Source organism: Patiria miniata, unplaced genomic scaffold, assembly GCF_015706575.1.
Source record: "Patiria miniata isolate m_02_andy unplaced genomic scaffold, ASM1570657v1 HiC_scaffold_15, whole genome shotgun sequence".
Taxonomy (NCBI): Eukaryota; Metazoa; Echinodermata; class Asteroidea; order Valvatida; family Asterinidae; genus Patiria; species Patiria miniata.
Window position 1 is genome coordinate 5,149,728 of NW_024037053.1, and position 25,029 is coordinate 5,174,756.

Here is a 25,029-nt window from a genome sequence, read left to right on the forward strand (position 1 = left end):
TAAATAGGGTAAGACCTTTAATTTGAACGAACGCATTGGGTAAAATTGAACACATTGGACAATTTCCGAGAGCGAATGACAAAGTGTCAACTATTGTTTACAATCTTAAAGCGAACACGAACGCGAAATGACTTCATTCAGATTTTTTTTTTGGGGGGGGGGGGTGAAAAGGAGCTGTTTTCCTTGCGATCTTTGTTCTTATAAGATGAATACAAAAAAAGCTTCACTGAAAGTTTTTAAGTTAATCACCTGCGAGCTTCCTGCTCCATTCTCCAGAAATGAGACGACTGAATAATATTTGCCAGTGGAATACATCCTACTGAGTATTCTGACATTATAATTAATTAAACTGTAATAATCTATAGGCCTACTTTACTAATGCAAATACTTCAATCAGACGGGTTAATTTACTTCCGATTATATTTTCGTCAAGCCAGTCCCGATTCTCAGACCGTCATTAGTTGCGATGGTTCATTTTTAATATCGTGTTAGGATTGACGCATTTTTTGCTGTTAGTTTTATTAATTGGATACACTGTAAAAATAAAATGTCAAACTTCCTTGAACTACGATGCAGCGATATTCATGTCACACGCCACGATACATGTTTATGGAAGGGTAATACTTGCTGACATTTATTCTAACCCAGACATTTTCCGGTTCATTGTATATTTCATATCTTTTTTATTTATAGGTCAGACTCCGTCTCTGCTAAAAGCCTGTCCGCAGTCCCGACGATCATATTCATTTCCGTGGCGTCGTATGGAATGAATAACGAGTTCATTAAAAAGAAAAGCCATGATTTCATTATCTGCAAGGGCGATCGCCCATAATATACGAGGAAAATCTTCCAGTCACGACGCTTTTCTTGAGGTTTACAATAGAAATACCGCTAATGATTGAAACTGGGAAAAGTCACGGTCAATTTTCGTCCAATTTCTCCCTCGCAATCTCCTATACACATCCAGCTGGAATTTACAACCACGCATGCCTTCAACGCATTTTATTAGAGACACGAAAGCAAGACCTCCGAGATCACGCGGCAAAAACCGACATTCGTTATATTTTTCAATGTTCAGAGTTCGGGTTAAGTAAAGTAAAACGGATTTATGTAGGCAGGATATTCAGAAATTCGGCATTACTCAGTGGGACTCGTGAAGGCGCGCCAATAATAGACGTTGACATCCCCAATGTTCATGTTTAAGCAGTCAAGTATGCAAGAACTCATCATTTAAATTAACAATTGCTTTTTGCCCGAAGTTAGAAACCGCTCTTCACTTTGTGACGATGAACATTAAGATGCCTTTCCGGAGCTTCTTTATCTCGGCAAAAAAAAACTATCACCTTCAGGCCAAAACAGATATAGTTGAATGGGTACACAATGCCGTATATTTACCAAGTAAGGAGACTGAATGTTGAAGCACTGCTCAGTGAGAATGATGTTCCATGAAAAAGGGTCTTTGTTAGGGTTGGCGCAATCGATACAAGACAGGTAAAACATGAATCGATTCCAGGCGCAGCCAGGGCAGGGGGTATAGTTCGGCAAGTCATGGAGTCTTTGGAGATAATTAAAAATAAACCTTGCTTGATTGAATCCATCTCAAAAGTTCATTAACCTTTTGTTCACCAATGAAGATGGGAATCCACAGGAAGAGTCCATGTGGATCTGATGGAGGATAAATGTGAAGATCGTTTTCTTTTGGCAATAGATATATTAGATAATTTCACCACTTGGTAGTCAGTATCTACATTACAGTCATATCAGTACATATAGCGTAGCTTGCTTTATAGGTTTAATGTGATCGAATTTAAACATTAATAAAGTGCTTCTCACAATGATTTTTAAGACGAATGAACCAGTTTTTTGTGTCCATCGAAACTGACAACACTGGAGAACCTCTAAATAGGTATACATGTCTTAAAGCAACCAAGCATTTTCGAGAATTTCAGTGTTACATTTTTAATTTACTTTGTTCACAAAATTCAGTTATTATATTGACATGCACATGAAGAGGATGGGCCTAGAACTATTGATTTTCACAGTACAATAAAGCGTTCTGCACGTACCTTGAGTACAGTGTATTATCCTCACCGACGGGTGTTCGTTAATACACGGTGAACTCAGTATAGTCTCCGTAAGATATCCAGGTCCTTCAGACATAGCGTTAGCCTCCAGGATAATCGCCCATTATCAGCGGTTGAGGCAGCAAGGGTTGCGAAGACTTTAGACGCACACTACCATGGCTCTTGAGAAAGGAATGCAAGAAGGAAATTATGGAAATTCAAACTTTTATATGGGGATGACGGTTAAGACGCACGTCAGCATCTCGAACGAGCTCTTGGTGATAGACGGAGGATATCTAGTCGATTCTTCACTTTCAACCAGAATAGCGGATTTTACTTTCCACAATAGTTTACAGCAAAGTGAGCTGATGTGACGTATAGGCCTACACGGGTCCCTGTTGCTACGTTCACTCGAACGGGGATGTTGCTGTCACACATTATGAACAATAGGACTGATCCTCTTACCCTGAACTGAGCCAACCCAAGAACACAATGACAGTTATCCTGCGGCACTGGAAAACATCATCCCGAACGCCACAATGTCCATAAAAACGTGTGCAGTGAATGGTTGGGCGGCAACAGTTCCAATCCGCATCTAGCTGGCTCAACGTGATAATCAAAAACGCTACGGCTGTTCTGTGTCGTTAATTGCAGTATAATTTCGGTTTTACTCTTCTTAACAGTGGCCGCACTCAAGGGGGCGGGGGTGGGGGCTGGGGTGGGGGGGGGGGAGACTCGTTTGGACGGTTGCTTAAAATGTTTTTCTTTTCACAACGATCGAACTTTCTCTGCATTTGCGATTAATTTTTTTCATAATTGAAGGGGGGGGGGGTGTTACTTAACACACTTGCTTGAGGCATATTCCCATGTAACTAGTGCCGTTTATGTGGATGGTCTGGATTCCGGGTCGTGTCGGTACGTGATGGATCGACAGGTTCTAATTAGGGCAAGCAAGCACAACCATCAGCAGCTTCTCTTAAGATGGATACAGCCACCCCACCATCCCATCCTTTTAACCATAGAGCTATGTTTTAGCCATCTTAAAAAAACACAAGATGGCGTCGTAGGACTTGGATGAACCTTTTGGGAGTAGTAGATAAGAGAGGAGATTGGTATAATCTAAATTAAATGATGCATATCTTCACATGATATAAGACATTTCCGTATACAATTTCAAGCCAATGCGAGTGGTTTGGATTAACTGATCTGTGGTTTACAAAGTAATAATAAAATGTCAGGAGAAACGAGATACTATAAGTTTATTTTGCAATATTTCATTCCCTCATTCTGCAAATATGGGCCTATCGAAAAAAGCAATTATCCCTTTACCACTATTCCTGATATTTATACAGGGCGAGTAAAAAAAATGTGGAACAAAGTTAAAAAGAAAGAAATATATTTCACATATATATATAAAAAAAAATGTTACACCAAAATAAAGTATGACTTGGCAGCCCATTTATTAAAATACTTTTATGTGAGAGAGTCATTTTAATTGCTCTACAAAATTTATCACTATTAAGTAATCCTAAAATCAGTTTCGTCCAAAAAAAAAGAGCAATTTATTGTATGTTCTGACTGTTTGGAACAACAAAGAAAATGACACAGCATACTTGTTTCAACAACTGTAGTACACAGTATCTTTATGAACAACCCTGCTTTGGCTAACAATAGGATTAAACAATACATTTTGTTTTATAAAGACGGGCCTTTTTAAATATTTTAAACTGAGGTTTTATCGCTGGGGATATTTGAAGATAATTGTCACGACAATTCTTGAAATCGCCCTTTTGGACGAAACAGATTTTATGGTCATTTCGTTTAAATGGTGACACAATTTGAACGGATCGAGTTGTAGTATTTTTTCATCCAAAAGGAGCGTATTAAGTTGGCCTACCAGTCATATAATTAGTTTTGGTGCTACATATTTTTTTAAATATAAAATATATTTCTTTGGGTCTGGGTTCCGCTTTTTTTTTTACTCGCCACGTATGACACCCACATCAAGTAAGGTTTTACTGAAAGGCGTGAATTCCGCCGTGTCATGCAAAGGGTTGGCCTGTCAACCGTTAATACTGCTGATTCCAAACACAAGAAATAAATGCTGGTATAAAATATGCAAACCATATCGAGTAGCTGTTGCTGGCACGACTACAATAAGAATTCAATAACCAAGATTTTGTTCAACAAAGTAGGCCTATTATGCCTAAAATCGACTCCACTGAAGGTCTAAAAATGTGGATCTAATCAAAGCAAAGCGCAATCTATCGTTACGAGGTTTAAACCCTACATGTACCCACAGTTATCTGGTCTGTGTGTACGATCATGGAGCTTTAGCTTCATGGTACGATTAAGAAAATCGGGAATACCGAAGTCGTTTGTTAATTTTGATTCACCGACATTTGTAAAGTTCATAATAAGAGAGGCGAATGGCTTTGTAGAAATGTATTTCTTTGAAAAGAGTTCCATAATTCTATGAATTTAAAGAAGTTAATCCATTATGCTGGGGAGTATTTTGCCAAGAACTTGACACAATTCGATCTTTATCTGCCATGTAGCACAGACGAGTAAACAACGAGTCGGTAGGCCACACATTCACAAGGTGGATATGGTAAAACTGGCAGATCGTGTACATTTCAGAACGGTGAACTAAATAGTACCGGGCGTACTAATTGACTACGTCAGGCATATTGTACCGAGTAAACCTCGCCGGCCATGATACAAGAGGTATTCAAACGGCGACAAAAATAGATACTTTAAAAAATGCTGGTATCTCAAATTCAAGGACATCCACCTGTCACCAAAGTAATCCACAGACTAATATGACTCTAAAACTCAATATTAATATATCGTTTATTCATCTGGTCCCTGATCCCTTACTATTTCGCACGAATAGAAAAAAACACCGTAAAAAAAACCTTGTCAAAACACATTTCTATCATGCGTACACAGTTCTATCAAGCAATTAAAACTCGTACATCTATAAGATGTAGACCTACATAATGCTACAGTGGTCTGCTCAGAGCTTTTTCCCGCTCGACCGTTAATTGAATGCTCTCTACAAACAGCCAGTGTTTATTGTGAGAATCAAATGATTAAGGACAATGTTCTTCAAATATTAATAAAGTGCACCCCACTAGCGCTAACCAATCGCAAATAGTCACTAACAGAGTCCATCCGCAATATAGATGACCGCCTTATTAATTTCCTTATGACTGGGATTGAAAATCCAATTAAGATTTGGAAAGATGGGCTAGAGTGTAAATTAATGATGGCCCGGCTGCTTCATAATGTGTTCTTACAATAAAAGGTTTGAGAACTATTATAGTAACACAGTTCACCAATGGTTGGGGAGGGAATCAGCCATATTAAATTGAAAGCGAGGTAAATTCTTCATTTTTGGAACTTGCAAGTAGAAATGAAAGCAATGAATTAAAAATGTATTACAAGGTAACACCAGTTTATAATTTAACATTTGTAATTAAACATATCCTAATGTTTTAAGCCACATTAATTAAAAAAATGAAATCGAGGCTTGGCACCTACCATGACTCCAGTTATAATTTAGTCTGGTACCATCCCATTCAACAGTTACAATTTGTAAAATAGATTCAGGGAACACGATCGAAAATGGCTTCAGCGTAAAAAAAGGTCTTGGCCTATGCCCTTATTTCACTGGACAATGAATGCATATCTTTGGTTGACGATTTGTCTATCCTCAACATCATTATAATACATAGCTAAAACAGCCTGATGACCGTATGTCCAAACTCGTCCTATTATGTACACTGTACAAGCTGCATCTCATTCCCGTCCCTCCATCACGCCCATTAAAAAAGGTGAAACTTGCATGCAAAATAGAGGCCAGGGATAATATTGCCTGAAGCCTGTTGTATGTGTTTTAGGTAAGGTAGGAGCCTGTCGCTACCACAAGGTGTGCAGGGGAAAGCTGATCAGTGTAAAACAAAATATGAATGCAGTAACACGCATGCCTAAGGCACTGCCTCATAATATAGACAGGTCATTGACCTTGCACAGGTAAATCACCTAAAAGAAACAATGTAATGTAGAAGTCATATGCATAATCATACAATGATACCATCAATGGTGTGTGATGACTGGGTGTATGTGTAACTTTATTCACATACATTTTAATACAATCAAACAACACAGCAAAGAAGCTGACAACACAACAAAGAACAAACTCACAATTTTAAAGGAAATTAAAATAAAATAAAAAACGGAACAATATGCAACCTATTTATAAGCAGTGCAAGTATAGACTCAAAATGGCAGATTATTGTGGACAGCCTCTAAAATCTGATACCAGCCAGTGCATCAATTATCAAATCGACCTACGGGTGAGCCTAATTTAAATATCAAATTGGATGTGTCGTACAGATATAGCTACAGTTCTACAGCTATGAACATTTGTCATGGTGCACTGCAAGACAACCAATAATATATCAGAGGCACAAGGCTGACCAGGTCACCAAGATGGCTGACCCGGTCACCAAGATGGCTGACCTAGTCCCCAAGATGGCTGACCTGGTCACCAAGATGGCTGACCTGGTCACCAAGATGGCTGACCCGGTCACCAAGACGGCTCCACCTGGTCACCAAGATAGCTGACCCGGTCACCAAGATGGCTGACCTAGTCCCCAAGATGGCTGACCTGGTCACCAAGATGGCTGACCTGGTCAAAAGATGGCTGACCTGGTCACCAAGATGGCTGACCTAGTCCCCAAGATGGCTGACCCGGTCACCAAGATGGCTGACCTAGTCCCCAAGATGGCTGACCTGGTCACCAAGATGGCTGACCTGGTCACCAAGATGGCTGACTCGGTCACCAAGTTGGCTGACCTAGTCCCTAAGATGAATGACCAGGTCACCAAGACGGCTCCACCTGGTCACCAAGAAGTTTATTACCTGTAGTCCGTGCTCTCAGCAGCAGTTGTGGTACACTGAAAAATACTCTTCTGAAGGAACTTAGGTTTAAAATGGTGCATGAATTGTTCTTGTTCCAATTAAAGATTTGTCACGTCGTTTGAACAGCTGCCTCACATTCCTCTGACTGTTCTTCAGTTTGTTCATCCTCTTCACTTGTTGCTCTGGTAATTGTTTTCTGACTGGATCTACCACTGACCAGATTGTCTTCTCCTTTTGTGTCTAAGTTCATCCTTTGTTTTTCTCTGAGTAAGGAACATGCCCATTTCAAGTCCTCTTCCCACAATTCATTGTCACATGGGTTCAGGTGAATGGCCTTGGAAAAACTTGATACTGCCTGTAAGAAAGAATATATTGCAAAATACTGATGAACACTTAAACTAAATTTCTAAATTCTTGTCCAATGATTAAAAGTTTCTCATTGTTGAGCTATCACATTCGCTGAATAGAAAATGTTACCATTTTAATTTCTCCAAGTCCAAGTTGTGCTCTCCCAAGTGTTTGATGAGCTGCCCACCATCTTGGGTTTAACTTGACAGCTGACACAGCAGTCTGTACTGCTGGGAATACCTCATGAAGAATAAGTAAGGCCTGAAACACAAAGGAAGTAATGGGAATGGTAGCAAATTGTCCTCTTTTTCTTTCTCCATGTTTTGAAACCCCACAAGGATCATTTGCGGTTACCCAAAATCCATGTTTTGTAAAAGTAAAAAAAATCTGTACTATGTTGTTATAACATAATGTTAGTTATAACAAACTAAGATTTCTCCCCCCCCCCAAAAAAATCCCTACACACCCACCTGTGCTTTCATATCTAAGATGTTTTCACTATCAGGGGTAAGTTGGAGAGCTTCATCCCATTTTGTGATTGCCTCCCAATACCTGCAGAATTCATTCCAAGAAAAATATATTTGCAGAAAATCAGAATGACCTTCACTGACTTATTTTAATGCCATAGTTTAACCAGCTCCCAAGGAATTCAACCAGAAACTTCAGGCTTTGTAACATTTTCATGGAACAGTTTTATTCTAGACATTTCCTGGGCCATTGCAAGTCACATGATCAAGTGATAAGTGCTAACTATGATATGGAACACCAAATGATATATTCAGAGCTGTCACGCTTGGGCTGGGTGGGGGGAGGGGTGTCTCCCTCCACTGATATGTACGTTTTTGCCCTCTCGAGAAAAAATGGACCTAGAAAACTAAATGAAAAAAAATTGGAAAATGTGATAAATGGATGTGAAGGTTGTACAATGCCGTTGATAATGTAGATAACTCCCTCCTTCCCCATTAAAAAACAAATACCGTGACTGTACCTTTCTGCCTCAGCCAAGATACTTCCTTCATCTTTAAGTCTCTTGCTCTTGGTTTTTGCATCCTCCAACAAGATGACCTTCCGTTGCTTGGCAACCTGCCCCCAATGGGACAAGGAAACATCACTCTCTACCCCGTCAGGGTCTTGCTGACCTGTGACCTCTTGAAATGTAGTGGCTGCTGACTTGGAAACATTGTCTCCTGCCTTCCGTTTCCAGCCAAAGGAAGTCATTTTATTGTAGATGGACTGTTGGACTGCATAATGGAAACAAGCAAACACAATTAAATTTACTAACAGACAGTAACAATAATATAATGTGGTTTTGAGATTGAAATTGCACAACTGGGGACTGAGGTCTGCAACTGCTCAAATAATTATTTACAACAGGCTAGGCACTGGCATTACAATTTGGTACATGAAACCAAAAAACCTATTCGGTCATGTTGGTTTGTAACTGTCACTTATTTTGAAGGGAAAAAATCCCCAACCCTCGGGCAAAATTTAAGTGACCCCCAAATGCCCACCCTAAGGCATGCAATACGTGACCAAATTCCGACATCGGACCTGGGGCAGCGCGGGAGAGGGGGGGGGGGATGTTTGATAGGCTCATATTTCATAAGAGCAAGAAAAAAGGGTACGTTAATAAGTTATAAGCATGGTCTGAAAAATTTCAAGTGTTTTCTCAGTAAATGCTTTAATATTTTCCCTGTAAAATTATACTTTTTAGGACGTTATCACTTTCTGATGGCTAATAGGTCACTACAGAGAATTCCTGATTTCTGATGTCGATGTATTCTCCATTTTTTTATAAGGTCTATATTGGCTAGACTAAAACATTTTCTTATTACAATTTTTATATTTAGTTATACCAGCTCAAATTTTCCAGTCATGCCAGTTCATACATTATGGTTAATTGCTATACACTAATCATACTTGTACGCCTATTGGTTGCATTTCCTGTCATTCGATTACCTCCCACTCTACTATGCCCCGCCCCACCCCAGTAGTGAGTACTACAGTACCAGTACTAAGGCAAAAAAAAAAGTCTCCTGAAGTCCTGTTTCTGGTATGCGCGCGCGTCGCAGTAGCCATGCACGTCGGCAAAATTAAAAAAATGTTATTCAATGTAGGACATGTAAGATGATGTCTCAAAACCGCCAAACTCACTGGTTTGACTGGAATCCTGCTGCTGCACAATTTTAACGTGTTTTTAGATGGTACTATAATAAGCTTTATGTGGCCTCTCTGGGCTCCAATACATTTTGCACTAAATTTAGTCGGGCACCATTTGCAGTCATCAGCCGAAATTTGAAGGAAAAAAAAGGGGGGGAAGCCCCTCGTCGCCGCACCACTTTGGGGGCAAGCTCCATACCAGAAACCGGAGACTTTTTTTTTGGCCTAACTCTTGCTTTTTCGTTTAGCTGGTGATAACAAAATGGTCGAGTTGAACTTTGAAGCGTTGGCAGGGCTGCTTTGACTTCGTGCCGCATGCAACATGTAACGTTATTATATATTCAGGACTCTAAACCAACTACGTACGACCTTCCTCTACGTGAATATAACGTCAGATAGAACAACCATACATTTACCATTTTACGATCGTGCGGTCACAACAAACATTTTACACATGACATGTAATGTAAACACTTCCGAAGATCCGATTAAAACGAATTTAACTCGGCACCCAACGATTTTTGAGCACAATTGTACGTTATTCTGTGGTCTTGCTCCCTAGCTTACCAAACAAACCCGCGCGAGTACGGGTGGTTTTGTATCGTCGGCAACGATTGGCTGATGCTCCCGGGTCAATTTAAATGCCACAACACAACTAGCTGCGCTGAACGCTGGATCGCATCGGTCGGCTGTCCACTGTGTGAATTTCGTCGGCGAAATAAGGTAGAATCCATCATGCTATCATGTCACTAGTTGAATGGATTTTAAAATCTTTCTTCCAACGGTACATTATGTACAACAGTACATTATTTTCCTTTGACCTTTCTTTGCTTTTTAAATTATCGTGATGGTGGGCTACGCCGGTCGCCGGCGTCGCCCGATTTAATATGTGCCCAATTTCTGGACATCATTTTATTAAAACGCCAGTGACAATCGTTAGGGCAGCCTTAAACGATTTTCAACTGCTATCATTACGGTATTGCAAAATCACCATTGCAATCTATCACAAGCTGGGTATCCGGGTTGCCACCGAGCTGCTGCTCAATGTTTTTTGTTTTTATACATAGCTTTCTTTACTTTCATGTTTTTAATGAAATTGTAATGGTATTTTAAATAAAATAGGTTTCATTTTCTTTTTCGTAATGCGTGGTTTTGGAGGATATTTTTAAAAGGGGAAATAAAGTCTGGGCAAGATTACCATATGCGAAGTTCACTAATTTTCCTCTGTATTGACTAACAAGCCCCCAGATAGCAATTTCATGTCATCAAAGTCATTTGAGCAGTGACAAAATACAAGCATTTTCTTAGAAAACACTTAGAATTTTTCAGTCCACTCTCGTAGGGTTTGTACACAGAGTGTTGAGTGAACTTCGTATATGGAAATCTTTCCGTTCTTGACTCTCCACAGACTTTGTACACAACCACTGAAGTGAAGTGGCGTCCGGATACTACAATGTACATGTGCATTCTTTCCCAAATAGATCACAGGGTTTCTTTAGCAAGTTTATCTTAAGGTTGCAGTTGCAGACCACTATTTAAATGAATTATTTGGAAGCTTTTAAACAAAGATTTAGGAACCACTTTTTAAAGCATGAGAACTTGAAGGTCAGGAATAAAACATCAAAGTTCACCTCCAATGAAATGTACAGAGTACAGTGAGATGAATTAAGATTGAAGGCATGCAGCACTATTTCAATTCATTTTAAGTGATGTGTTGCTAGAAATTGGAATATTGTCAGTAGATTTACAAATGTACCAAAGCTTTAAATTATAGCTATTTTAATGATAATCATCAATTTATGTTTCGTCAGTCTTTCCTTTACAGACGTGTGTTCGATCTGCAGACATGAATTCATGTGAGCTGTGTTGCACTGTTTCCACGGTAAAGGTGGCACCAACTGGAGAAACAATGAAAAGAGCAAACATTAAAAATGCTACCTTGGTGCTTGGTCGCAATGAGTTTCGTGACATCATACTCCGCATAGAGTGTCATAAAACCAGTACTAAGTACCTTATGCAGGACATTACCATTCACAAACGCTTTGTTAAGGATGGTAAGGCATGTATACAACTTCCAAAGCAGAATCTACAGATTATGATTTCTAATTGTCCTCCACACCAACTTGCTGCATTCTTGAAGTGCTTGGTGGTCAAGCAAGAGTGTGGTAACCAACAGAAGCCCATCAGTGAGCGAGCAAGACTGCTGTCAGAACTGCCAAGAAAGTTTGAGGAAATCTCCCCACTCTGTGAGAAAGATGTCATTACGGTCAACAACTCAAGAGCAGAGAAAGCAGAGGCAAAAGGCACAGCAACGACGCCGGCTGGTCCAGCCAAGAAGAGACTCAAACGGTTACGTGAGAATAGCGAATGCTCTGCTGTGAGTTATTGCATTGTTTTCAGAAATACAATGTATATTAAAACCTTCATCAATAGCTACAACCTAGTCCAAAGTTCTTGTTGTATTTTCTTGATGTAGGAATTTCTAAAATAAAAGGAACTACCATTCTTAAATGTAATGTTCCAGACACTTCCACAAATCAGTTTTTATGACATCAGCTGTGACAAAGAGACTGCATGTAGCAAGGATAACCAAGATGGAAAGGAATGTCACAGATATACTTGAATGTTTGACTACTTGGTCTGCTGCTGTGGATACATCCATGTGCTTGGATTTTTATCAAGTCATGTCTTTCAGTGACATTTTGATTAAATGATGCCATCATAATAATAATAAATACAAATGTTGTGCAGTATCCAACATACCCGCAATGACTGATAAATTATATATTGTACATCATAAAGAAATATGACAGTTCATTGAAGTAATTCTTTCCTTTTATGTGTGACGTTATCCCTTAGAGTGAAGATGCTCCACAGAGGAAGAAGCTAAACATCACCCTCAACAAGACTCAGCTTAATCATCAGCAGTCCAAGGTCCTTAATGCTGTCCTGGCTGGACACAATGTATTCTTCACTGGCAGCGCTGGCACAGGCAAGTCATTCCTCCTCAGGAAGATCATCGGAGCCTTACCACCCGAAAGCACATTTGCTACTGCGAGTACCGGAGTAGCAGCATGCCACATTGGTGGGACAACACTACATCAGTTTGCAGGTTATTGTTTAATGTGTTTTCTTAGTAATGTTGCTATATGCCTTGTGCTCATGCAGATACGTGTGTGTGTGTGTGTGGTTGGGTCGTCACCGGACTATGGGACATTTTTTATTGTTGGGGAAATTAGGACCTAGTTATTGGGACTTTCTGCTGTCCCCATAGGGTCTTCGGTCCACATAATACCATGGGAAAACGTGTGTAGTCCCCACAGTTACGGAACAAGAATGTGTGTGTTCACAATGAAATGAATTGTGTACTGGAGATTTCGTGAGCGATAACAAAGTGCCACCTGTTCATGAAAGAGTTCACTTGCCGCTTGTGCCAATGATACATGAATGTGAAATCCAAACTGGCAGGCTGATCAAAAGAATTAACTGACAACAATTGTAATACCCCAAAAATGTTACGCAGTTGTGATCAAAAGAACGTGTAAATATCTTTTCATTAACTGAATTAGCAAGACAATTGTAAACAGAATTTTTTTTTTTCAGGCATTGGCTCGGGCAATCATCCCCTTCCAAAGTGTATTGAGTTAGCATCTCGTCCAGCACGTAAGCAACAGTGGCGGAAATGTCGACATCTGATTGTGGATGAAATCTCTATGGTGGATGGCGATCTTTTCACCAAATTGGAGGTACAGTAACATTGAAAACATGGCACTTATATACTACTGAGTTGTTAATTACGTTAATTAATATTATTCTTCAAAATGTAATTTATGATTCAAGAAGTATTTTATAAAAGTGAGTTCATAAATGGAAAGCCTCTTTAGTTTTGATCCAGCTCAGTTTTGGTTTCAAAAGTTAAACCTTGAATATATATGTACTGCCTCTATTTCTCTAGGCCATTGCCAGAGCAGTCAAAGCCAAGGACAAGCCATTTGGAGGCATTCAGCTCATTGTCTGCGGTGACTTTCTACAACTACCTCCTGTCACCAAACCTGGAGAGAAACGGAAATTCTGCTTCCAGGTATCTCTCTCATACTTCAAGGATAGAATTGGTTTATTGATAATGTACCCCATTCATGTCCCACCCCTTCCCGCCAAGCTGATGAGGTGTGATTCCTCATGTTATTGAAGCACTGTATTAAACACATACAGGCTGAAAAAAAGAGCTATCAACCGTACATGCAAAGCAATGAAAATTGCACTAGTACGACCAAAGCATTGTACGAGTATGATATCTAATCATATAGTCCCATCTGCTTCTTATAGTCCCAAGCTTGGAACAGATGTATTCAGATGACACTGGAACTGACTCAAGTCAAGCGACAAGAGGATCCTGTCTTCATCGATGTACTTCAAAACATACGTATTGGCAGGTTTGTGAGATGTCTTGTTTTGGAAGAGTATATACACTATTAGTTATCCCATGAGCGGGCGTGGAACATGGAAAAATGTAGTGTGTCTGTGTCCCACATGCCATGAGGCCAAAGGCTGAGTGGTAAGTGGAACGCAGACACACTACATTTTTCATGTTCTACGAGTTTGAGTGGTATAAGGACTTTATCCTCAACTTAGAACAAGGATGCTGCACATGAATTTTTCCGTGGCTGTCCTATTACACGTACGTGCAGCATGAATGACGCATGCATCTTGGATCATGCACTATGGATCGTATTGTTAGGTACAATATCACACTGTTGTTGCCATGGATTGACCAATCAGGTTCGAGGATTCAAGTTTGCTTCAAACTAATACGTGTATGTGTAGCTGGCAACTTCCCCAACATAGGTTTTCCCTCTGATATACAAGTACATGTAGTCTACTGGACCACACGTCAGAAGGGTTGTTAACGGAATTATCATGGGCGTCGCGAGGGGGCGGGCCAAGGGGGGAAAAAAGAAAAGAAAAAGAGGCGCAAAGTCATATAGGTGTAAATTTCATGGGTTGGGGGGGGGGGGGGGGGCAAAATGAACCTTCCCCCCCACCCCCCCCCCCCCCCCCCCCTCCCCCTCTGTAAAACTGGTAAATCGAGAATATGTTGAGAACTACAGGGATTTTTTGGCAAAAATATGTTTTGCCCCCCTTTGAAAAAATCCTGGCGACACCCATGAGGGTTATACATGTAATGTAAGCATTTCTTAAATCCACTATTGCATTTCAGAAATTCCTGTTGAAGTACACGTCAGTTAGTTCAATGAAAACAGGCATATCATCTTGTTAATATATTTGAATAACAGAGAGATACAGACTGCTACTACAAAGATACATATGTTTCTTCATGTATGTAAATCTTAGGTGCTCCCAGGATCTGTGTGACCGCTTGACAGCGACTGCCAAACACAGCATTGACCGAAGTGGCATCCTAGCAACCAGATTATGCACCCACAAGGAGGATGTTGATCTATTGAATCAGGTCCACTTGAAGAAACTCACAGGTAAAATTTCCCTTGGTTGAAAGTGAATTGCCGACAACTCGCCTCATCTTTTCACTATGGCTTCTTCTTCATCTTGAGCCACATTTGAGATTTGCAGACAAAAAACCCGTTTTCTGTTGCATTGTACATTGTGAATACTTCGCCATCAGGCTTTAACCAAGCATTGAACTCAGCTAAAGAAAATTTGTACTCGGCTCTATGTAAGTGCAATCCTGTAGATATCGCAGTATTTATTCGAAATTCACTCATAGCCTTTTTCCAAACTGTTGCTGAAGTAAATTTTGACAAAACAAACAGGGTGTGCCAGGATGTATGATGCCTGGGACAGCGACCCCAACCTCGTCAGTGTCATCAACAGTCAGTGCCCCGTCCCTCACAAGTTGGAGCTTAGAGTAGGAGCTCAGGTCATGCTTGCCAAGAACCTGGACGTACAGCAAGGTTTAGTGAATGGAGCCAGAGGAGTGGTGACAGGCTTTGGAGCTGGTGACGCTGGTAAGATGGGTGTAAATATCAATGTCATTGAGCCACGACTACACTGATATGTCTGCCACCATGTTGACAGCTTGATTAACTTTGTTGGGTTCAAATCAGAATTCTAAGGAAACACTTTGTAACCCTCAAAATGTGGTCTCAAAAAATGTGTTCAACTGCCTGTATAAAAAAGTGAGTCTTGTCACCACATAATAACATTTAAATCGATCTAATGAAAAATATATTATTTCTCTATGTATATAAAATAACCATGGAAATGAATGAGTTACTTGAACTAGTCCAGAACTGAATGCTTAACTACACCTAATGTTTAAAATAAAAAAAACCCACAAATTGTGTGGATCACTGACAACAATGAAATGCTTGCGAGTTGACCAAGGTTGCTCATAAACTGCACTGGGATCAGTGGCGACGTCAGACTCTGAATTTTTTTCATTTGACGCTTTGGGGCACTGTTCAAAACCAATTCCAGTCTTAAATATACATTCAGTGTGCCACTGACTTTGATAGAATATTTGCTACAATAATACATGTACTCAAGTCTTGATTTGGCATCGCCGTTTCATATTTCAGGTCTTCCTATTGTCAAGTTCATGTGCGGCATTGAGCAGACTATAAGGATGGAACGCTGGGCGATCAGAGCTGGTGCAGGGTTAATTCTCAGCCGCAGACAACTTCCGCTCAAACTAGCCTGGGCAATCTCAATACATAAAAGCCAGGTAAAAACTATTCAACAGAAAACTCTGTCAGCATGTTTCTAACCCTCTATCCCAATGTCTTTAGAACTACTTGTAATGTTTAGTTTTACCATAGAGCTCCATATTAAATTACTAGTGCGCTAACTCGCTGAACAAATTGAAGCGTGCTGGGCGCAAACCTATGAAAAACTTGAAATGTAGTGCCACTTTAGTACAGCTATTTTCATGTCTGCATTTGTATTCTATACCAGTGCATTATTGAAGCCGATACGCCAACAACTTAACACAAAATCAATAAATGAGTGATTCATTTTGCTCTGCGCAAATAATGCAAACGCCTGCGTTGTACTTGCGCGTTGCCTTTTTTTACATTTTTCAAAATTTATTCCATCTAATCTCACTATGTTCTGCGAACACATGAATTAAAAATGCCTGCACTCGGGATGGCTTCAAAATATATCAGCAGGAGAATGAAGAGTTAGTGCTCTAGTAATTTCATGGTGTTTACTGATATAAAAATGATCTTTTTGATTCTTTCTGCAGGGCATGTCACTGGACTGTGTGGAGATTTCTTTATCCCGCGTCTTTGAATGTGGCCAAGCCTATGTAGCCCTGTCCCGAGCACGCAGTATCCAGGGGCTACGTGTGCTTGACTTTGACAAGTCTTGTGTGCGAGCCCACCCAGATGTTTTGAAATTTCATCACCAGTTGCGTCGAGAGCAGCGCATGATGCAGACTAGTATTGTTGACTATGCAGACAAGGAGAACGTCAGGCCGTTTTATTGAAGGTATCATCTGTACCACTTATTACAGCCAGGGTTAATTTGATTGCAGTTGGTAAATAAACCGATGTCACTTAATCCCATTGGTGGATTTTTGAAAGTAAAAATGACGTGTCCAAATTTCTACTAGTTACAAATGCCTTTTACGCATATTAAAAATAGTTCTACAACTGCAGAACTTAACTCAGAATTATTAAGCAAATAGTTAAGCCAAGCACAGTATGGCCCCATATTCTGAAATATTCCCTTTTCTTTTTAATTGATGGGTATTATAGGCGTTAGTTTTCAAGTCATCAGTCTATTCTGCAATGATAGACAGCTTTCACAGGACAAAAATGGAAACAGAAAATGTTTTCTTACATTTGAATTTCCTACACATTGTTTTATTTTTATTTACAAACAATGTCAGTCGGTTATTACATGAAATTTTTAAGAGCAATAAAGATAATATAAAAAGTGTTGTACTCTATTGATTTGAATTTAAATTTCAGTTTCAGTTTAAAAACCTCCCTTATCTAAAGACCGAGTCGAGATTGCTCACATTTTTTTTATCAGGTTTTTTTTCTATAGCATCCTTTTTGAAATCTCAAATTCCTGAGGTTTTAGCGTAAAGGTGTCTTTATAAAAGTTTATATGTGGCAAATACAGACATATGTCATAGACCCTATGTTGCTTTTGAGCTCTTGGCGACCGTCCAACCCTCTGCCGATTATTATGTTTTTTTCTTTTACCCCATCTCACCCCTATAAAGCATGTGCTTCAAATTTAAATTCACAGTACGAGTTTGAAAAGTAAGATTTGAAGGTTTGCATGGTGAGGATAGTAAAAGTTTATGGTTGCACCTAGTCTTGGTCCCAGACGTTACTATCTGGTGTTTGTTACACATGTACACTTTTGCACTTGAAAAATATTTGATCAACAGAGGGTGCAATTTACAGGACGAGAACGCTAACAGATAATGGTACTGTGGAAATACAGAATCAAATACAAGTCTGAGGGAATCGATACTAGACAAATAAAATCTATCACAGAATCGGATACATTAAGAATCGATAACAGTAAAACAGCGTCCATGTTGGCTTGTAAATAACTGTTTTCTCATAAGTGTAAACCTTGAATTAGTGACACAAAAAGTCTGTGTAATATCCACCTAAATGGCCTACAAAACCATAAAATATGAGATGCAGCCTAATTTGCCTAATGGAGATATTTCAAGAGCACAATGAAGTACAGGGAAAGGCCTAATCATTAAAGTTGACTGTCAACCATAAATTTGAAGCACTTCATGATAAATCCTGAATCCCAATCGTTCTCAGTAATACGTGACCTCAATCAGTCTCAGTCAAACTGAACTCCTGTTGCAGCTTTCCGTCTGTATAACAGAAAGAACAATTATTTTAATCCGTGATTGAATGTGGACATTTCTTTAAGGTACTATCAATCAAGAAGGATATACCTTTTTGTACTTCAATAAAATAATTAAATTATTTATTACCGGTACTATTTTTTTAATTAATATAACTTGAAAGCCCTTACTGCTGGAACTTAAAAATTAACAGTAAATTACTTTACACGAAAGTTTCAAATAAATCAACAAAGATTTACTGTGGCAGAAGTAATGACCAAGAACATTGTCAAGTTTCTGGAAAAATGTTTCAGCAATGACCTGGAAGGTCTCTGCGGCTGTCACAGTGCCTCTTATCTTATAATCCAAAATGTCACTTTTGTTTCACTACATAAGTTGGTCTTGTTTGTGCCAATCTAATTACTACTGATGGCAGAGTTGTCAAAACAAACAGGCTTTGTTCAAGATACAGGCCCGCTAAGAATCTGTGTTTTAATTGGACTCACTTTTTACTGCTGGGGTTGACTATGCTATGACCTTGCTGCTTTTGAACTTTGATTTGTCCCGACCTCTTTTTAGTATCAATATCTGCAAACAAGACATGTAAATAAATTTCTTTGACATTTGAAATCTGTCCTCACATGTCTAGGATCTATTGTGTTTAATTTGTTGGTTGGATAATGCAGAAGTTTCTGAACTTGTTGTCTTCAATAGCTGACGTACCTGGAAGGACTGCTGCAACACTGCTCGTTCCTTTTTGTTTCTTCAGTACACTCAGTTCTTCTTCACACTCTGTGTATAAATAATTCAACAGTTCGGTGACCAATGAAAAACTCTTGTGCTGGCAAGGGGCCTTCCCCCCAAAAGAGCGAAACACCTAAACAATTATATGCACGAAGCTTTAAAAAAAAAAATGGGCAACCAGAGATAGATGTAATTTCAAATCCAATGTTATGAAAGCACGAGTGAAGTAATGTCAGTGTCTGAATTAACTGATGGCTGATTGTCAAGATTGGGGACTGGAAAAAGCATCTTTCTGAGCAAGGTAATCCGAAAAAGAGTCCGTTAGCTTCTTTATTGTTTCCGAGTAAACATTATGAACCCTACTGAAATACATGTTCCCACACAGTGCCCTTTAATTGATAGAGATGATTCAACTGTGAAATATCGGAATAATCACAGGGGGTGAGGTGTGGCCATTAGAAATCAATCAGAAGTGCTCTGGGATGGAAATATTACAGTATTATTGGATCTGTATCATAATTTACCATTTCTTAATGTCAAAGTTTCTTAATTGATTTCTTTGATTCTTTTTAAAATTTGAATGAATTCCAAACAACTCACTTGTAAGTTTATTAGTCACGTCAGAAACGGTGTCAGCCAGCCAAAAGAGGGCGCTCTTGAGATCCGCTTTCCTCTCGCTGGCTGTGGCCTCATATAGGTCATATCTCAGTGCGGTCGACCCTGTGCCTACATCCAAACTAACTTTGTGAGCTTGTTTTGTGACCAGCAGATCACCACTAGTAAATGATTTCCTTGATCAAAATGGGGAAGAAAACATTTTTGATCAGACAGTGAAAGATGTACATAAGCATGTATGAGCAGGAAAACAAATCTAAATATTAATGATGAAACCCATGACAAGAACTGGTATCTGATACGCCTAGTTGAAATGGCTGCTTTGTTTTCTCAAATGAGTGTGCACAAGAAACTCCTCAATTGTTACCAAGAAAAAGCGGTAAGTGCACCAACCAGTGTGCCGTGGTGGGGCTTTCTGCCTGAGCTTTCTTTAGTTGCCAAAAAGTGGCATATACTTCTTTGCACATACACGATGCAGGATGTCTACATCTTGGACTACATATATACCCAAAAAATGACAAAAGGTTTTCAAACTTTCCACAAAGTTGTACAAATTCAGTTCTTGCATGTATGAAACTTGAACGTATTGAAACATCTGCTTACTTGAATCTTGCAAAGTAGGCCTCATAGTTTGCCACTTCTGCTAACTCCCTCTGAAAGGAAACAAATAGTGTCATAGTGAAGCATTTGTGTCATAGTTTCAAATTTTGGTGTTGGTTTGGTCTGAACAGTTTCTTCTGAAACTACAAATGTAATAATCCTGACAGCCACAAAAGATTTTTGGCAACACAATACTCCTGTTTTTGGACTGGCTGTCTCCCTTAAAAAGGAAAAGGGACATGTGTGCAGAGTGGTTATTAATGGCGTCAGAGGTACATGTAGGTCTGTTCTGATCAAGACATCTCTTAATTTTTATATCAATAATTTTCATACATGTATTAATGTAAAACTTGTTAAGTTTTAAATAAATCAACTTTTTACATTTGAAACATAATTTGATTTGCACAGCTGGCTGTATTGTAAGGAAAGTTGAAACGTAAAATCTTGGATAAGACCACATACAATTAAAGAGTTTGAGTTTCTGGTTCTATGCACAACATGACCACCAATAGAATCCAACTTGTTTTACTTACATGAGAGTCTAAGCTCGTCTGATCCATTACTGACCTCCACACATCAACGCCATTTGTTACACTACAAGAATAAATTAGAGCACAAAATTAAAAAAGGCCTTGCAGTTGTGTAATTGAGGACCCCTCTACATCATCCCATTGGGGAGAAGGATGTAAGGGAGTCCTTAAAGTGGGTCATGTTCTTCTTGGCTGTGGCACAGGGGTGTGTCGAGTTTGCTCAGTAGGTGCATCACAATCTGTCAGATGTGAGTCCAACATTTTGCCAAATAGGCTAGGGACTAGCATCAAAATATACATTTAGACCACCACTACTCAGACGCAAGGATGTATAAATTCAATGTTGGACAATGTCAGTGACACCTTTCACTGGGGTCAAGGGTCAGGGGTGCATCACACAATTGATGGTGTAATACACCGACGTGGCACCATGAGCAAGTAGTTCTGGAGGGGAAACAAGTCCCAAATGCATACTGTGGAATGAATTCATTAAAACAATGGCAAAACTAGAGAGACAACCCAGAGGGAGACAGAACAAATAGGGGGGGGGGGGGTGTTTTGGACACACTTTTACCTAGGTAACCCCCCCCCCCCCATGACTGTTGTACAAGAAGACAGAAGACATCGCCAGTTTTTTTTAAATGGCCGCCATTGGACTCGGGGGAAATGACAACCAGTGCCCACCAAGTACCAACTTTATATGGGCTAGTAAGCCAAAATGTTTAAGTGACAGTTTAAAATGTATCGGGTTTTTTTTCGGTTAAAAAAAAAAGAACAAAATTTCAAAAAGGGACAGCCTCCAAAAAAGGAAGTGGTTGGGGAGAATGCTAAACATGTTTTTTTTATTATTTTATTTGGCGTTATTGGTTAATCCATCACACGGACAGGCCACTCTCCCACTTACGCATGTGCAATACATCATCATGATCATGTACAGTAGTCATAAGTCAGTACTATGAATATGATGAGTCCATATTTCATGGAGTTGGATATTCACGCTACACCGGTCTCATTCATTGTACACATACATTTTTTGTACTAAACTAAAGTAAAGCACAGTCTAGTCATGGAGCTACTACTAGTCTGTACCGAACGTACAGTCATGACATTGACAGTCACAGTGTACAGCGCAGCAATACTGAGCCAATGGCAATAGCCTAGGTCACACAAGCGCAGCGGGGCTTCTCAAGCTAGTGTTTGTAGGCCAGACCCAAAACTCACTGAACAATCCAACAATCGCTCGAACAAGACGTGTAAATCAGAAAGCGGCCAGAAATGGAATCAACCACAGTCTGTAGGTTGTGGCCTACGTCCCCTTCTTCCGCTAAGGATTTGGCAGACGACATGGTCGGTCCGTCCGTGAAAGCAAATTAAAAATAATATACAGTGCATATTTATAGCGCCCTCTTGTGAGCTTTAGGTCGTCAAAACTAGCGCCCTCATTTGAATTTGTCGTGTTCAAATTAATTAGGCCTACAAACTTCTACCAGTTTTTATTTGTTGTAATTTTTAACGAGGGTTGTCCATTTCGGTTAAGATAACCTGCTTTCCAAAGTTCCGCAAAGTTCTTTGAAAGAAGCTTTCCCTTAAGTTGTCAGAACGGGAGTTGAGTCTCATGAATGTGTTGATGTTATTTGTGCCGTGTTGTACGGAGTCTTGGTTGGATCATGGAGGAATTGGATGTTGAGTCTCGGGGATTGATATTTCGAATTCGCCTTATTGCGGACGGCTTTGTAGACCATGGTTAAGCGGAAACATAGCCAAGGGAAGGGCATTAAACATAACAATTAAGACTGCATAAACAAGTCACACTAATTTCATTGGAAAGATATAGCAACAGTAAACCCAATGTGAACTTTCTGAATGTTTGGTGGAAATAAAGAAGCCTCTGATATCCGCGTTATGCGTTCAAATACCTCTGATATCCGCGTTATGCTTTCAAATATATTGACACCATCCACATAGGAAAATGCCATGGTGGGCAAGATTACCATATGCGAAGTTCACTGATTTTCCTCTGTATTGATTAACAAGCCCCCAGATAGCAATTTCATGTCATCAAAGTCAATTTGAGCAGTGAGAAAATACAAGCATTTTCTTAGAAAACACTTACAATTTTTCAGTCCAATCTCATAGGGTTTGTACACAGGGTGTTGAGTGAACTTCGTTTATATGGAAATCTTTCCCCATGGTGTCCCAAATCTGCCATCTCGCCTTACAAATCTCGCAGTCACTGGTCTCGCATCTGCCGCTTGGTCGTTTTGTCATTCACAGACGTTGACAGCGACAGCTGCGCAAGCACTTGCAGTGAAGTGATTCTTAGTGACGACGACTCAAAATCATGAATCAAGCTTAAGAGGGCAAATCTCGAAAGAGAGTCACGCTATAGCTTAGATGCATGTTTGTGATGTAATTATATCAACTTTGATGACCCGCCCCAGCTCCCTAATACACGAGCACATTTCGAAAAGTCAGGGGAAATTGGCCTGGAAATGCCTCAGATTGCATCCAAAAGTTTCCCTAAAATCCTAAAATATAAGAGTGTATGTAAAGATAATCAACCGTTTTAACTCGTTTTCAGACAATTTTGTTGGAAGATTGCGCTGCGCGAGAAACAAAATACTCACGATCTTTCACATACAATTTTCCCGTATCCAAAAGTGCTATAGTGTTCGGCATCATTTCTGGCCTTCTTCAGGCGTCAAGTGCAGACTTCATATTCATGGCTGAAGATAATCGCACTGCCAGAACACCGGGCGAACCCCTTCTAGAACTTCGGGATAAGTGTTACTGGGTTCTTTCACGTGCATTATAGAGCACGTGACCTTACCTCCCATCCGAAGGACGAAGCAATAATGATTAAGTGCCTGGCTTAAGGGCACAAACGGCGGGCTGGCCACGAGCGAAGCCAGCTGTTTCCGATCATTAGTTAGAGGGCGCTATATCTAAAAACAAATACTCCAATCAAAGGAATGAGGGCGCTGTTGCCTGTAATTTAAATTACTTAATATACACGTGGCGCTTCATATCAACAATTAAGCGGCCGAATCAACGGGGCGCCGAAGCATGCGTATATGACGATATACAAAATACAAATTGTGGTTATATCCTGTCGTAATTCGATCAAGCACATAAACTTCCCTTCATCAATTCGTCAGAAATTACGGAAGCGTTAAAGGGACATAATACAAACTAAATAAATAATAATAGTTATAATTATGAATTTATATGAAGTCATAATCATGAGATTTAAGTCATTATTATGATTGAATAATTGCTAAGTTGTAATTATGAGATAAAAGTCATAATTAAGACTTAATACTAAGTCATTATTGTAAGTACATGTATAAGTCATTACAATGTCTTAATAATAAGTCATAAGTATGATTTTTTTTAGTTTGTATTTTGTCCTTTTAACGCCTCCGTAACACTGGTGAGAAATAGAAATTGCTGCGCTTTTTTGTCATGTCAAAATCTGGGAACCAGACTAATAAAGTAATAGTACATAGTAGTACACCATAATGACGTTCGCCACAGACTTGGGCATTTTTTCTGAACTTGGATGATTATTTTGCGCTACAAAAATCCTACAAATCATCTCTCAAGGTTGACTGTTTTGAACAGAACTCGAGGTGTCCTAAAGATAAGGATTACCGACTTCAGGAGTAACACCACCGAGAGTTCCTCCCGCCACTGGCACGGGATATGGACATGGACGAGCCGGCTGAGACTGCATTTGTGACTTCAACCGTACCGTACCTCCTGACAAGATTCTGTCAAGTTTTACGTGCATGAAAAAAACAGTGAACTGAGATTTGACGGGTCAATTAACTTCCTCCATTCTGACATTTTGCATTTGGAACTGGAAGGTTGAACATGTTGAATCATGCTAAATCTGCAGTCTGCACTGTTGTGTTGCAGTGCATGCGAATAAGGTGAGTGAAACATTGATAACAATGATATACGCGCTCCTATTTTCCTATATATTGCAAGGCGTGCATCCTAAAAAATGACATACTTTCACTGGGGTCATAATCTTTGGTGCACGAACCTTACTGCAGCAGCCGAAACAAATCACATATATGCTTTACCGGGAATTCAGGCAAAAAATGAAGGGGAAAAAAGTATGTTTTTTACAGCTATTCCTGCAGAAATAAAAACAATGACAGATAGTGACCTTTCTTGGTCTCCCACTGTCGTCAGTATTAAAGTTAATATTTTGGAATTTTTT

The 25,029-nt window shown here is 39.6% G+C and overlaps 4 protein-coding genes across 7 annotated transcripts in view; 1 reads left to right on the forward strand and 3 right to left on the reverse strand.

Moving 5' to 3' along the window:
* LOC119722550 (prostaglandin E2 receptor EP4 subtype-like) overlaps window positions 1-2,633 on the reverse strand; it is a 28,175-nt gene extending 25,542 nt beyond the window's left edge. The window contains exons 1-2 of one of the 2 annotated variants that reach the window (XM_038192739.1): window positions 2,529-2,633; window positions 2,067-2,245 (exon numbers count right to left, since the gene is read on the reverse strand). The gene's annotated coding sequence lies outside the window, so the exon portion shown is untranslated. The other variant, XM_038192743.1, reaches the window with a different exon arrangement.
* A 3,535-nt stretch (window positions 2,634-6,168) lies between these two features.
* Window positions 6,169-10,019, reverse strand: LOC119722552 (tetratricopeptide repeat protein 33-like). 2 transcript variants are annotated; one of them, XM_038192745.1, is made up of 5 exons: window positions 9,917-10,019; window positions 8,329-8,581; window positions 7,811-7,892; window positions 7,470-7,601; window positions 6,169-7,347 (listed from the first exon to the last, which is right to left on the reverse strand). In XM_038192745.1, exons 2-5 carry the CDS (start codon window positions 8,556-8,558, stop codon window positions 7,102-7,104), a joined length of 690 nt encoding a protein of 229 aa, XP_038048673.1. In that variant the 5' UTR covers window positions 8,559-8,581; window positions 9,917-10,019; the 3' UTR covers window positions 6,169-7,101. The 2 variants fall into 2 exon arrangements, with proteins under 2 accessions (XP_038048673.1, XP_038048674.1); XM_038192746.1 differs by lacking the exon at window positions 9,917-10,019 and adding an exon at window positions 9,867-9,885.
* A 63-nt stretch (window positions 10,020-10,082) lies between these two features.
* LOC119722551 (ATP-dependent DNA helicase PIF1-like) lies at window positions 10,083-18,951 on the forward strand. The gene is made up of 10 exons (XM_038192744.1): window positions 10,083-10,223; window positions 11,312-11,877; window positions 12,360-12,612; window positions 13,104-13,246; window positions 13,456-13,581; window positions 13,827-13,933; window positions 14,853-14,992; window positions 15,290-15,484; window positions 16,058-16,203; window positions 16,726-18,951. The coding sequence occupies exons 2-10, from the start codon at window positions 11,347-11,349 to the stop codon at window positions 16,966-16,968; spliced, it is 1,884 nt and encodes a 627-aa protein (XP_038048672.1). The 5' UTR covers window positions 10,083-10,223; window positions 11,312-11,346; the 3' UTR covers window positions 16,969-18,951.
* On the reverse strand, window positions 18,166-23,529 carry LOC119722553 (protein PAXX-like). 2 transcript variants are annotated; one of them, XM_038192748.1, is made up of 7 exons: window positions 23,440-23,529; window positions 20,802-20,862; window positions 20,272-20,321; window positions 19,654-19,844; window positions 19,033-19,101; window positions 18,816-18,897; window positions 18,166-18,336 (listed from the first exon to the last, which is right to left on the reverse strand). In XM_038192748.1, exons 1-7 carry the CDS (start codon window positions 23,478-23,480, stop codon window positions 18,303-18,305), a joined length of 528 nt encoding a protein of 175 aa, XP_038048676.1. In that variant the 5' UTR covers window positions 23,481-23,529; the 3' UTR covers window positions 18,166-18,302. The 2 variants fall into 2 exon arrangements, with proteins under 2 accessions (XP_038048676.1, XP_038048675.1); XM_038192747.1 differs by lacking the exon at window positions 23,440-23,529 and adding an exon at window positions 22,020-22,184.
* Window positions 23,530-25,029: the final 1,500 nt, after the last annotated feature.